This window comes from Helianthus annuus, chromosome 2, assembly GCF_002127325.2.
Source record: "Helianthus annuus cultivar XRQ/B chromosome 2, HanXRQr2.0-SUNRISE, whole genome shotgun sequence".
Lineage (NCBI taxonomy): Eukaryota > Viridiplantae > Streptophyta > Magnoliopsida > Asterales > Asteraceae > Helianthus > Helianthus annuus.
The window spans coordinates 135,546,500-135,561,360 of record NC_035434.2 but is presented as its reverse complement, the minus strand read 5'-3'; the positions used below and the strand labels follow the sequence as shown (position 1 = coordinate 135,561,360).

Here is a 14,861-nt window from a genome sequence, read left to right as displayed (position 1 = left end):
AATAAAACGACCATACAACGAAATAAAAACTTAGGAGCTGTTTGTTTAGCTTTTAATGGTTCCGACCTCTTACTGATTCAACACTTAATGGTTTAAACTGTTTGTTTCGTGAGCAGATGTCTGAATGGTTCATACCTATAATCTGAATTGGCTAGACATTTGTCTCTGAACGGTTTAATATTATACTAGTTTTAATAATTCAGATCTCTTACTGATTTAACACTTAACCATTCAAAAGTTGCTAAAGAGCGCCTTAAGCTATTAGATCTCGAAAATTGATATATTTGATCTTTTATGATGGTTAAAACATAAAAAAAAACAATGTTTGACCTTGTTGACTAATCTAGTGTCAACAAGAAGTTGAAAAAAAGCTTAAACCTTTTGACACAAACAACCATAATAACCCCATCAGATTCGTCCTCTTGTTGGGTTCTATACATATCCCTCTGCTTTTTATCTTCTTTTCTTTTGTCAGCCCAAAATTTCTCATTTTCCCACACATATACATATACATTGTATGTGTATATATGTCCACACACTCCAACAAACAAGGGTTTAGTGCATTTAATCTAATAAGGTTGAACTTTGAACAAAATTGGTGAGCTTAAATCAAAACCCTTAATTGTTTTTTATTTCTTGAATCAAATCTTTCCCATTTTTCTTCCTAAATAAAGGGTTTCTGTCAATTTTCAAATCTTTATCCAAAATGGCAAAAAAAACTAAAAAAGTCTGTCTTTTTAGTTCACTTTCCCCACTTAAAAGATTAGGGTTTTGGTGCAGACATGTTATGTTTATATATATGTATGTTGATTGAAGTTAATCAAACAGTTGACTTTCTTGTTGACCAGGCTAGATTAACAAGCTTGAAGATTTTGGGGTTCATGATTTGTTGTTTATTTGGGGGTGATATTCATTTTGAGCAAGTGGGGTTTAGTTTGTTTGTGGAAAGATTCAATCTTTGTGAATGATTTGAAGATAGATACTCATTGTTCTGCAGCAGGTTAGTGTTTTTTTTTTTTTTTTTTTTTTTTTTTTTTTTTTTTTTTTTTTTCAGATCTGAGATATTATAATGTAAACTGTTAGTTTGAAGTTTCTTTGTGTTTGCAAATGATTCTTTAGATCTGAAGTATTATAATATCATTGGTTTTAAACTTGTTTATTGCCCCCAATTTCTTTGCATCCAATTAATAGGCTGCATAATGCATATGAATCTGCACTGAAGTTATTGGTTTTTCTTGATGATTATATTGAAGACTTAAGATAATTAAAATTTCCTGCCTTTTAATCCCAGAAATCATATTATTCTTGTTGAATGATTCTTTATCAATAAAATAGTAATGATGTTGTTTGATTTTACTCAAGTAGGGATGTTTATAAACCGTCGAAACCAATTAAACCGGTCAATGCCAACTGCAAGTTTGAGATTTATATGGTTTAACGGTTTGATAGTATTAGGTTTGGAACTTGGAACCGGACGTGTAAACCAAGGGTGTAGGATATTGGGGGCGGGAGGGGGCGGCCGACCCCCCGAACTTTTCGCTCAGTAGTGGAGATTATGTAGTTTTCGTACAGAAATTTTTGGGTATATGCGTTTTCGACCCCCCGTTTTATAGAAATTTTTGGTTGTGTACGTTTTCGACCCCCCGTCGGAAATCTCAAGCTTCGCCACTGGTGTAAACCATAGGATTTGATACTTACTGGTTTAACCTTTTTTTATTTTTATATTTTTTTATAGTTTCGGAATATTCAATTATGTATATGTATTATATTCATGAACTACGCCCCACCTGCGGTATGCACATATAATGTATATATGTGTGGGCCACGGGGGGCAAAAGTGAAAGTGCACTAATTTTAACGTTATTTTACTAATTTCGTGAAAATAACGTTAAGCTGAGGAAGGTTAATCATGCATCATGTGGTGGCGTTGATAGCCGAAAGACAAAAGGGTACATGCACTAATCGGTCTTTGTCCCGATTGCTGAGTGTTATGTGCCTTATGTCCAAGGCTTGATGCAAAACTACTATCGAGCCGGGGGTCTCACTGGAAGCAGCCTCTCTATTCCTACGGGGTAGAGGTAAGGCTGTCTACATCTTACCCTCCTCAGACCCTACCTTTGCTTTGCTGTTGGTGGGATTTACTGAGTATGATGATGATGATGATTATATTCATGAACTATCTTTATCCTTTTGCAATTTTTGATGCTAACAAGTTTGGCAGTTATTTAACCTTTTTTTATTTGTTTGTATATTTTCTAGTTTTGGAATATGCAATTATGTATATGTATTATATACATGAACCATCTTTTATAATTTAAATTTTTTGATACAAACTATCGAGTTTCGAAAAAAATTAGTTCAAACCGCTATAACCAGTTTCCTGAACCAATACTTAGCGGTTCGGCTTGAATGCAAGTTGTCTCCAAATTTCTAGTGCTGCATATTAGACCGAAAATCTTGAAAATTTTCAATTTATTTTCAGATGGCTACAATCTGTTCCACGAGTGAGTGATCACATAAACATGGATTTACGAGACGAAAGCTCAAGACTCGGATCGAATATACGGAATTTATCATCTTCATCCTCCGTCTTTTTCTCCGCAAATCAGTCACCATTCTTCTCTCCAAGATCATCATTTTGGCAACCAGCTAATGGTATTCCTACAGCAATTTTCTTCAAGTTTACAAAATCTTATTCCTAATTTTCTATTAAATTTCTTTGAACAAAAATATTTACATTTCAAATTGCAGATGGCCCGGTGCAGGCAACAACTACATCACACAACCCGTTACCATACGCCACCTGTCACGAAAACGAAGCTTTCGAACACAAAGAAAAGCCAAAGAAAGCCCTCCGAAGCCCGTTATCATCGTTTACCCCGCCCTCAACCTCGTACGGTCCCACAAGATTAAGAAACTTCGACGTGTATATTGGATTTCACGGCAAAAAGCAGTTACTATTAAGGTTTGTAAACTGGCTTCGAGCCGACTTAGAAGTACAAGGATTAAGTTGCTTTGTTACAGATAGAGCGAAATGTCGCAACTTGAGAAAACATAACATTGTAGAAAAAGCAATGGACGCGTCTGCATTTGGGGTTATTATACTCACAAGAAAATCGTTTAGGAACGCGTATACGATCGAGGAGCTACGGTTCTTTGCAAGTAAGAAGAATCTGGTACCTGTTTATTTTGACGTGGGCCCGGATGATTGTCTTGTTAGAGATATAGTCGAGAGACGAGGGGAGACGTGGGAACGACATGGTGGAGAGCTTTGGCTTCTTTATGGCGGGTTAGAACACGAATGGAAAGAAGCAGTCAACGGGTTGACCCGTGTTGACGAATGGAAATTGGAGGCCCGTGATGGGAAATGGCGGGATTGTATACTTCGGGCCGTGACCGTTTTAGCATCGAGGTTAGGCCGGAGAAGCGTAGTCGATAGATTAACAAAATGGCGGGAAAATGTCGAAAACAAAGAGTTTCCGTACCCTCGAAATGAGAACTTTATCGGGAGGAAGAAGGAGCTTTCTGAGCTTGAGTTCATGCTTTTTGGCGACGTTATCGGGGACGGAGAACGGGATTATTTTGAGCTTAAAGCGAGACCGAGAAGAAAGAATTTGATTCATAGTTGGGGTAGGAGTAATTCGATAGATGAACGTAAAAGAGAAGTGAAAACCGAGGTTAGAAAACGGAAATCGAGAAAAGGGAAAGAACCAGTGGTTTGGAAGGAATCCGAGAAGGAAATCGAGATGCAAAATGCGGATTTTACACCGAAACTGAAACCTGGTAGACGAAAACGGGCTGTGAAAGTTGTGTACGGAAAGGGAATCGCGTGCGTATCCGGGGACTCTGGTATCGGTAAAACCGAGTTGCTTCTTGAATTCGCGTATAGATTTCATCAAAGGTACAAAATGGTGTTGTGGATTGGAGGTGAAAGCCGATACATTCGACAAAACTATTTGAATTTATTGTCGTTTTTAGAAGTCGATGTGGGAATCGAGTCGGGATTGGAGAAAAGCAGGACGAAGAGCTTCGAAGAACATGAAGAATACGCGATCGCCAGAATCCGAAAAGAGCTTATGAGAGACATTCCGTTTCTGGTAATAATCGACAATTTAGAATCCGAAGAAGATTGGTGGGATCATAAACACGTGATCGATCTTCTTCCTCGGTTTGGTGGAGAAACTCATGTTCTTATATCCACACGGCTACCGCGGTTAATAAACATGGAACCATTACGGCTTTCGTACTTATCCGGAGTCGAGGCCATGTCGTTATTGCAAGGAAACGTAAACGACCGGCCTCTATCGGTTTCTGAAATCGTCGCGCTACGCACGATCGAAGAGAAACTCGGTAGGTTGACTTTAGGATTAGCCATTGTCGGAGCGGTTCTTTCTGAGCTCCCGATAACCCCGAGTCGGCTTTTGGACACGATTAATCGAATGCCATCGAGCGGACGAGAGATCGAGAGTCGTTCTTTGAGGAAAAACAAGTTTCTTTTGCAGCTTATTGACGTTTGCTTCTCGATATTTGACCACGCGGATGGTCCAAGAAGTTTAGCAACTCGAATGGTTCTTGCTAGTGGCTGGTTTGCACCGGGTCCAACCCCGGTTTCTTTACTGGCTCTAGCCGCTAAACAGATTCCAGAAAAACATCACCGCACTCGGTTATGGAGGAAGATTTTGCGGTCGTTAACATGCGGTTGTTCTTCTTTATACAACAAGAAATCCGAAACCGAAGCATGTTCGGTTCTATTACGGTTCAACATCGCTAGAAGCTGTACCAAAGACGGTCACATCCGGTTTAACCAGCTGGTAAAACTATACGCACGAAAACGAAGCATCCCAGGGACCGCGCATGCGGTAGTGCACACGATCGTAACCCGCGGTACAATTATAAATCACTCGGACCACATCTGGGCTGCATGTTTTTTGCTACTCGGGTTTGGGACCGACCCGGTGGTGATCGAGACAAAAGCTTCAGAACTACCAGTTCTCGTAAAAGAAGTAATCTTACCACTCGCGATAAGAACCTTTGTCCGGTTTTCACGGTGCACGGCCGCATTAGAGCTCTTGCGGTTGTGCACCAACCTACTCGAAGCAGCCGATGAAGCGCTCGTGAAACCGGTCGAAAAATGGTTGGATAAATCGTTGTGTTGGAAGCCGATTAAAACCGATGCGCAGTTAAACCCGAGTTTATGGCAAGATTTAGCTCTTTCAAGAGCTACTGTTCTTGAAATTAGGGCAAAGTTGATGCTTAGAGGGGGGCAGTTTGATATTGGGGATGATTTAATTAGGAAAGCTATATTTATTAGAAGTTGTATTTGTGGTGATGATCATCCACACACTGTATCTGCACGTGAAACTCTTAGTAAACTTACAAGACTTATAGGTAATGTTCAAATGCATACTTCACCATAGATTTATATACAAGTTTTGTTACATTTATTCTTTACATATTTTTGTTAAATTTAGATAAAGTTTGTTAGTAAACGGTCGTGATTCATTGAGCGAAAGACACATTTTAAATCGCTTCACTTGGAGCTAGTCAAGCCCGAGCTAAACTCCCATAACTCTTTGGCTAACTCTTGATCTTCACCTCTAGGAGTCGGTTTCGCCAAATTACTATCAGAAAAATACTCGCCTGTGACGCCTTTTACTTTCGGGTTTAAAGCTAGATAGCATGTGGTTGCCGCTCCCTGAAAACCAAAAGTAATTAAACAAACGGCGATTTTAAATGTCTTAACCCCTTCAAGGCTACCTCCCCAGTGTAAGTTGTGTTTTACCTGGTCACACTGGTAAAGAAAACTATTTGTGGATTTTTTTTAAGTTTTCACTAATGGGTTCTCATGGTTACCAAAAAAACAAACCTCGAGTACAAACCTGCGAAACGTCTTTCACGAAGTACTTCAAAACCGCGTTGCAGATAACTGTGCCAAAAAGTATGTCAAAGAACGATCTTTATATTCAGGTCGGGTTTGAAGGTGATCGAGTTTCTAGTCAACGTTGTAGGGTTGTCTACGTACCTGAGAAAACATTGTAGCTACGGAAAATCTCAGTGACTATGAATCCGGGATGCAATGAGTTTGCAGTGATGTTGACCTCCTCATCCTATAATCTCATATCAAGTAAACCGAGCTCCCTAATGAGTAACTAAGACTCGAAACTAGTTATAGATGGTAATAAGACTATGGTGATCACCTTTAAACGCCTCGCTAGCTCTTTAGCATGAAGTATATTAGCCAGTTTTGATTGTCCGTACGCATATAGAGAATTATAACTGTCACATATGTTAATATCGGGTTAAAGCCTACACACAAAGTTTTTGTACTTTGAAAAAGATCATTAAGAATTTGTGTTTTTGTTAACCTTGATTCATCGTTTATTTGATCAGAGAAAGGTCGATTGTATGCATAACGATGACCTCTAGACGATACGTTGATTATTCGTCCTTGTGTTTTTTGTTCATATGAAGTTATCTTCATCGTCTCCAACAACAGATTCGTCAAAAGAAAATGACCTGAAAATATGACTCAGATTTGTTCATTTTTTGTATTTTTACAAAAAAAGATAGTGTTTTTCACCATGAAGACAATGGTTTGAAAGTCAATTCTTTAAAACAGAAAGCATTCAAACACACCTAAATGATTAGTTGCGAAATGTAGTTCGATTTCATCCTTCGAAAGCTTGAATTGCGGAGACAAAACCCCTGCATTGTTACTTACAACAAAAACAAACATGAATTCATATAGCGTTCGACATAATCTATATATAGAGGTGGTAATTTCGACCTGCTTAGTTATAAATCAATGTATAGAGGTGGTACTTTCGGCCCATTTGGTTACAAATCAGTGTATAGAGGTGGTAACCTCGATCTGTTTAGTTATATCTTAACATATAGAGGTGATAACTTCGTATTTGGTTACAAATCAAAGTATACAAAAGGTAATCTCGACCCATTTAGTTATAACTTATAAATCAACATATAGATGTGATAATTTCGACCCATTTAGTTAAAATTAATGCGTATTGTTAATAACCTAATACATACAACTTTACTATATAAGATTTTTAATTAACTTATTATAGTAATCTTATTTAACATACTAGTAGTTTATAACAACAATTAAAAGAAAAGTGTTACGGATCAACCAAACCAAAATTTACACGTTTCATGCCACATAAAACGTTATTAGTATTTAATCTTTACCCAACCCGTCATTTTTCCACCTTAGATACATATCACACGGTTTCTTACATTAAAATGTGCAAAGGAAGGCCCAAAGAGCAGTATTTGGCCGCGAAATCCCTCACCGACGCCTGAGAGCTCAGATCTAACTCCATTACGTCGACTTTAGCATTAGGTGTTTCCATTAGTATAGCTTCTTTGACGGTTACACCTTTTTCTATGTTTCGTACCGCCATAACTACATGCACACCACGCATGGCAAGGACTCGCGTAGTCTTAGCCCCGATACCACTTGTAGCTCCTACCATTTTTACCTCAAATATTAATTAAAAATCTAATGAAGACTGATAGAAGTATGGAAGCTGATCATACCTGTAACAATTGCGGTAAGACCTGATCCATCGATTCCATCGGTAACTTCTTCAGCTGTTGATGATGCTGAAAATCCTGATGATCCTTTTCTTCCAAAGATCCACATTCTTGATCTTTCAGTTTCTGATGGTGAGTTAAGAAATTGATGTATTGGAGCATGGTTTATATCAGTAGTTTGTTTTTAGCATATTAATCGTGGTTAACAAGGAGGATATAAGTTTAAATTAATGTTAAGTTGCAAAATGTAGATTGATTTGTTCATTAATCACTTATCATTTATGTATTGGAGCATAGTTTATATCTATTGTTACAACAAAACAAACATGAATTTTTCATAGCCTTTTCAACATACATCAATGTATAGAGGTGACAATTTTGTCTCATTTAGTTATAAATCAATGTTAAAAAGGGTGGCGACTTCAACCCATATAATGATCGATTAATGTATGCAGTGGCAAAGCTTGAGATTTCCAACTAGGAGGCGGAAGTTACCGGACCTAAAAATTTCTATAAAACCGGGGGGTCGAAAACGTATATACTCAAAAATTTCTATAAGAAAACTGCATACTCTCCACTACTGAGCGAAAAGTTCGGAGGGTCGGCTGCCCCTTCCCGCCCCTTAAAAGCTTCGCCCATGAATGTATGAAGGTGGTAATTTTGACACACCTAAATTCATTACATTTGGTTATATGCTTAAATCAAATGGGTAAAATAGCCCAAATAACTTAATAACCAAATAAATACTAAAGGGATTAATTGGTACAAAATTTGTAATCAGAATACGATTCTTCACGGTTATGGAGAAATCTAACTCAAAAACTCCAAGTTACAATTTTCCCTATCAATTTGATTGGTATATATAGCAAACCTAAACAGGTTAGACTATAACTAGGAAATCTATTAACGAATTATATGATATTTATCTAAACACACTTTATAACCTAACACGTATAGAAACCTTAGATAATACCCACTAATTAATTAATAATATATTAGCCATCCTTCACGCATGTAAGCCACCGATAGACTAGAAATTCCCAACACATACAACTTTACTAAATTGGATTATTAGAAAAATTAACTTATTTTACTAATCTCGTATTTAGATAAAATTGTTTCTTATAAATGAAATAAAAGATTAGTTAAAAAATTATTCCAGGTTAACCTAATCCGAATTTACATATTTCCCACAACATAAAAAGTTTATATATATATATATATATATATATATATATAATGTAAGTATCTATAGAAAACCCACTTTAATTTAGAAAACCCGGGAAACTCAAAGCTCCCGATGTTTTTTTTTCTTGAAAAAATTTACACATGTTATATACATGTTTTTAAGGGTTTTGGGCAAAAAAAATCAAAAAAGCGCCGAGTAGATATTTTTAAAAAAAATAAACAAGTTTTGGTGTAACACATGTTACAAATATGTCAGATGAATGTAACATGTGTTACACCAAAACTTGTTTATTTTTTTTTAAAATATATATTCGGCGCTTTTTTGATTTTTTTTTACCAAAACCCTTAAAAACATGTATATAACATGTGTAAATTTTTTCAAGGAAAAAAAAACATCGGGAGCTTTGAGTTTCCCGGGTTTTCTAATTTAAAGTGGGTTTTCTATACATCCTTCCCCTATATATATATATATATATATATATATATATATATATATATATATATATATATATATATATATATATATATAATATGGGAAGGTTCATTTGAGAAGAAGTTTAATGTGAGAAGAAAAAGAAGAAATGGCATATTAGTAAAATACTATTTCATTTATAACCCATATCATTAATTTTTAACTTTTAATTAATTAGTCAACAAATCATTAATTATCCTACATATAATCTACAAAACCTACACATATCAAAATTTTCCGACATATACCCTACACATTATAGAATTTTATCCTACACAGTCCAAATTTATCCTACACACCTCGAAATATATCCTACACAACTCGTAATTTATCCTACACAACTAGTAATTTATTCTACACTTTAAATTAAGTTGTTTTTTAATTTGGAAAAAGTATATATTTTGAAAAGAAGTTACAATTTTAATTTACTTAGTTATTAAAAGGGAAGAATACAAATTAATGATTTTTGTAAGTTTACCAAGATACCCTTATATTAAAATTAAATGCAAATATTAAATGAAGTAAAATGAAACATTCTTATTGGTTGAAACTTCTTCTTTTTTCTTTTTACAAAAAAATTCTTCTCGTTTGAACCCTCCACTATATATATATATATATATATATATATATATATATATATATATATATAAGGGATCGCTAAAATGAAAACCAACTCTAGTTGTAAAAACCATGAGAACCACTTTATGGCCCTTAGATCAACTAGATGGATGGATGTGATTAAAAGTAGTTAATATTAATATTAAAAGCTTTTTGTCTTATTATGTCTTTAATATTATAATCCAAAAGGGTATTTAAGTAAAATGACTCTATTTTGTGTTTTTATATATATTAATTTTAAATTACCTTTTTTGTCCTATTCATTAATTACTTTTTATTACTTTTATTTTTTAAACATAATTTCTTTATTAAAAACATTTTTAAATTGAGATTTTTTTTAAAAGATTTTTATACTTTTTACAATTTAAGTTTTGTGTTAGACTTTTTACGTTTTTTTAACGCGCCGCTTTCAACGCTGTTTTTTAACGCGCCGTTTTTTTACGCGCCGTTTTTCAAGCGTAACGCGCCGTTTTAACGCTGTTTTTTAACGCCGTTTTAACGCTGTTTTTTAACGCCGTTTTTTAACGCGCCGTTTTTTAACACCGTTTTTCACGCGCCGTCTTTCACGCGCCGTTTTTTACGTGCCGTTTTTACGCGCCATTTTTTTAAGGTGTCGTTTTTCTCAATCGGCGTTTTTTAACGCGCTGTTTTTTTAAGGCGTCGTTTTTCTCAATCGGCGTTTTTTTAACGCGCCGTTTTTTACCCGCCGTTTTTACGCGCCGATTTTGTTGGACCGTTGTTTTGACCCGAAAAGTCAGTCAAGGTAGCTCATCCTCATATACAAAGGCGGAAACATAGTATACAAGGTTACAACAGCTCGTCCTTTCAATTCCACTGCTTTTATTGCTTTCTAACAAGATTTTGACAGAGTTTCGCTCCAGAGAACAATCACGCATCTAAGATCCGCTCAGACTGACCAACTATATATAGCCTAACCTGGTTCGTTTATACGACCTGACATATAAGCTGACCTATAACATTGTAACATGAGCGAACCTAACATGACCTTAAAAGCGAACCTGATTCTACCCTATAAGCGGATCTCTTCTACAACTGTACATAAAAGCGAACCACTATACAATTACACATATTTTGACATTTAGACCCCTGTTGACCTTTCTTGACCCCAGACTTCATGTAGACGTAGTCAACAGACATTTCATGCATCAACAGACTCCCCCTTGGATGTTGACGTAGTCTTTATCAGTCTTCAGATCCGTAGTCTTCAGTCTTGGTCTTTTCTCCAACTCTGTATTCTCCTCGTAAGCATTCTTCACAGGTTTCAGAATTAACACCTGGCTCTAACTTTCATCTTCCCTTTAGCAGTTGATCCAGACTTCCCCTTTCACAGACTCCCCCTCTCAGTATGCTGGGATCTTGTGATATCTGGTTCAAGCTTTGACAATTTGCCTCCGTTGGGAAATAAAGTCCAAACCTGTTACTCAACCAATAACGTTACGATCTATCTTTTCTAACAATAAACACAAATTCAATCAGCTCTAGAAATCCACTCAAGTTTTCAGGTCCAAATTAATGACCCTGATCACTTGATTAATCTACCAAGTTCAAATTAATGACCCTGGTTGATCATTTTGACGAATTGAATTGATTTTAGGAAAAACTATTTCAACTTTTTCTGAAAATAACAAGTATCAAGTTAATGAACTTGTTTTTGTTTTGGAAAACTCTCAAACTTCCAACAATGTAAGCTCTCCTCATTCTTCAGCTCAGAATCTCCTGCATCTGCTTCATCTTTCTAGAATCCGACAATCAACTTTCCACTCTGGTTTGTCTAAAATAAAGCAGAAATGTAATTTTTTTTTTAATTTTTAATGTGATCTAAACTAAGAAATGAAATACAGAAAACTTAAATTGCAGAAAGTAAACTATTTACAGATTTATTTTTGGCGAGCGTGTCAGGGAATCATACAAGCTTTTCAGACAAATTACTAGTACCGTTAAGCTATATTACATTCTCAGACTTAAACAATTCACCTCGATTGTCGATATACTGATCCATCTTACATTCTCACACAAACTTCAATCTATTCAGGATACCGTTTAAGTGTCTTAAGAACTTAGATCAATTCATGTGTCCCACCTCTTGAATATACTCCCGTATCCAGAATCCCAGATATTCAGTCTTACAGGTGATTATACCACAAATGATATCTGTAAGGGGTTAAATGCGAAACCGTGAGAGCTCAGGTCAGAACTTCCGTTCAGCAGAGAGATGACGGCTCGACTTTTGGTGTGTCCCCTTTAGAGGATCTTTTAGCATTACAACAACAGCGACTATCAATTTTATTGTTTCATCAGCTTGCTGAGGGCGATACTATATTTCAAGCATTTTGCAGAAAGTATTATTCGAGGACTAGGTCAGTACTTCCATACAGCAGAAGTCCCGGAATAATACCCCATATATCACTGAGTATAAAGACCTAGTATCTCAGAATATGGGACCTTTCAAACGAGATTTCAGGGGTTACCTATATATCCAAGTAGTATTCCCCACGAATTTCACAAGTTTGAAATTTTAGGTTTATATCCTGAATAAATCTACTAAATGTACGAAAACCTATCGACACATCGTTAGTGAGACTGTTTAACTCTTTTTGACTTTCCAAATCTTTAGCATACTGTAATTGTCTAGCTGATGTACTATCATTTTCCCTATATACACAAGCCCTTTTTCAATTTTATCATGTTTTTTTGGATTTTTGCATTTATTACTGTTTTTGTATTTTCTGAAAATAAACTATGTACAACTATCTATCTCCCCCTAAATACCAAAACACGTAAAAAACCGACAAACCATCGCAGATTGTTTCTCGTCTTCATCCGCAACAGTACTCTCATCAACGCTCACAATTCCATCCGACACCGAAAGCAATTTCATACCATTAAGTTTTAACAAATATTGAAACCGATTTTTATCAAAAGCTTTGGTATGCAAATCAGCTTTTTGTTCGTCAGTGTGGATTTTCTCAATTCGTATCAACTTTTTCTCGAAGCAATCGCGAATAAAGTAATGACGAATTTCTATATGTTTAGTTTTAGCGTGATGTACTGGATTTTTAGTAATGTTAATTGCGGCCTCATTATCAACAAACAGAGGTGTGTTAAGAAACTGCAAACCGTAGTCGCGCATTTGTTGCTGTATCCACAGGATCTGAGAGCAGCAACTGCTAGCAGAAACGTACTCCGCTTCACATGTAGATAGCGCCACAGATGTTTGTTTCTTACACTGCCAGGTAACCAATCTAGGACCAAAGAACTGGCATCCTGCAGTTGTTGATTTCGCATTGACTTTGCAGCATCCGAAATCCGAATCAGAATACCCTTCGAGCGTAAAATCGCCTTTCCTAGGATACCATAACCCCAATGACGGAGTACCTTTCAGGTAACGTAATATCCTCTTGAGTGACAATAATCATGTGCGATGCTCTCGGGTTAGACTAAAATCTTGCTGCAAGGCACGTTGGGTACATGATGTCAGGACGTGAAGCAGTTAGATACATCAAAGAACCGATCATGGAACGGTAGAACGTTTCATCAGCCCTGTCTCCGGTGAGATCTGGGTGAATCCCATGATTAGTCGCAAGTGGGGTAGCAGCTGGAGTAGAACTTGACATTCCAAATTTCTCTAGAATATCATGCACGTACTTCGTTTGATGAATGAAAATTCCCTCAGGAAGTTGTTCAACTTGTAGACCCAGAAAGAATTTCATCTCCCCCATTGATGACATTTCGAATTTCTGCTTCATCACCTGTTCGAAATCTTTGCACAATTTCTCATTCGTTGACCCAAAAATTATATCGACCACATAAATTTGTACTATCAGAAGATGACCATCAACGACTTTAGTGAAGAGAGTGGCATCCACTTTTCCACGTATGAACTGGTTAGCGAGTAGGTGTTGAGACAAAGTCTCGTACCAGGCTCTCGGCGCCTGATGTAGACCATACAACGCTTTGTCCAGCAGATAAACTTTGTTCTTGTGGATTGGGTCAGTAAAGCCCGGCGGCTGACCAACATAAACCTCCTCTTTGACCTTCCCATAAAGAAACGCTGACTTTACATCCAACTGATATACTTTGAAATTCTTCCAAGACGCAAATGCTAGGAAAATTCTGATAGCCTCTAGTCGTGCGACAGGAGTATAGACTTCTGTAAAATCAATCCCCTCCTGTTGACTAAAACCCTGAACAACGAGTCGAGCTTTGTTCCTTACAATCACTCCTCTATCGTCCCTTTTACATTTGAAAACCCATTTTGTATTGATTTTCCTTTGACCATCCGGCAAATCAACTAACTTCCACACTCCCAATTTTTCAAACTGACTTAACTCTTCTTGCATCGCTATGACCCAAGAGTCTTCAGTAAGCGCCTCTTTGTAAGTTCTCGGTTCGACCTGCGAGATAAAACAACTTAATGAAAATTCAGTTTGTAAAGGTGCTACTGTAGAATAAAAACATGTTAAGCCCTGGTCAATTTGACGTCTCGTGCGAACGCCCGATTGTAATTCTCCTATGATCAACTCCTCTGGATGATAAGAAAGAGTTCGCGGCATCACTTCGCTTGGAACTTCTACCTCTCCTTCCAGATTAGTAACATTCTGCTCTGCATCTTGTTCACCAACTTGGTTTGTTTGACTTGACAACTGGATCTGCTCCCCCTCAAGATCTGAATCACCATGGTCAAATACTGGCATATTATCAGCTTCTTGATCATCATTCACTACCGACTGATTACTAGGAGCAACATCATCATCTTGTTCACCAGCATTGCTAGGACCTGCTTCATCGTCATTTGAAGTCTCCCTATGTCTTCTAGAATACTCCGCTGGGAACTTGAGCTGCGACTCATACTCTCGCAAAATATCCAGCTCATCAAAGAAATCTTCTTCTTCCTCTGATTCTTCTCTCATGTCAAACGAATCCCAAAGTTTGTCATAATAATAACGCCATGAATCACCAGGATTCTGTGGCGGCATAGTATAACCCTGACATTCAACATTCGCTGCAT

General features: G+C 36.7%; 2 protein-coding genes across 3 annotated transcripts; one reads left to right on the top strand and one right to left on the bottom strand.

The window, feature by feature from the left end:
• Positions 1 to 461: 461 nt before the first annotated feature.
• Positions 462 to 5,426, top strand: LOC110886193. Of its 2 annotated transcripts, none has more exons than XM_022133960.2 (4): positions 462 to 598; positions 849 to 1,000; positions 2,483 to 2,655; positions 2,752 to 5,426. In XM_022133960.2, the coding sequence occupies exons 3-4, from the start codon at positions 2,523 to 2,525 to the stop codon at positions 5,415 to 5,417; spliced, it is 2,799 nt and encodes a 932-aa protein (XP_021989652.1). In that variant the 5' UTR covers positions 462 to 598; positions 849 to 1,000; positions 2,483 to 2,522; the 3' UTR covers positions 5,418 to 5,426. The 2 variants fall into 2 exon arrangements, with proteins under 2 accessions (XP_021989652.1, XP_021989653.1); XM_022133961.2 differs by having other exon boundaries at positions 497 to 577.
• On the bottom strand, positions 5,383 to 7,678 carry LOC110883127 (short-chain dehydrogenase TIC 32, chloroplastic). The gene is made up of 8 exons (XM_022130966.2): positions 7,558 to 7,678; positions 7,255 to 7,486; positions 6,637 to 6,716; positions 6,366 to 6,516; positions 6,198 to 6,276; positions 6,023 to 6,107; positions 5,880 to 5,926; positions 5,383 to 5,695 (listed from the first exon to the last, which is right to left on the bottom strand). Exons 1-8 carry the CDS (start codon positions 7,661 to 7,663, stop codon positions 5,531 to 5,533), a joined length of 945 nt encoding a protein of 314 aa, XP_021986658.1. The 5' UTR covers positions 7,664 to 7,678; the 3' UTR covers positions 5,383 to 5,530.
• Positions 7,679 to 14,861: the final 7,183 nt, after the last annotated feature.

Bases quoted from the DNA above. Each gene is read 5' to 3' on its own strand.
- LOC110883127 (XM_022130966.2), bottom strand. From the start codon at position 7,663: ATGTGGATCTTTGGAAGAAAAGGATCATCAGGATTTTCAGCATCATCA. The intron at 6,517-6,636 runs GTGTGTTTGAAT...TCATATTTTCAG, and splicing joins TTTCGCAACTAATCATTTAG to GTCATTTTCTTTTGACGAAT. The intron at 6,108-6,197 runs GTGATCACCATA...ATGAGATTATAG, and splicing joins AGCTAGCGAGGCGTTTAAAG to GATGAGGAGGTCAACATCAC.
- LOC110886193 (XM_022133960.2), top strand. From the start codon at position 2,523: ATGGATTTACGAGACGAAAGCTCAAGACTCGGATCGAATATACGGAAT. The intron at 2,656-2,751 runs GTATTCCTACAG...TTCAAATTGCAG, and splicing joins ATTTTGGCAACCAGCTAATG to ATGGCCCGGTGCAGGCAACA.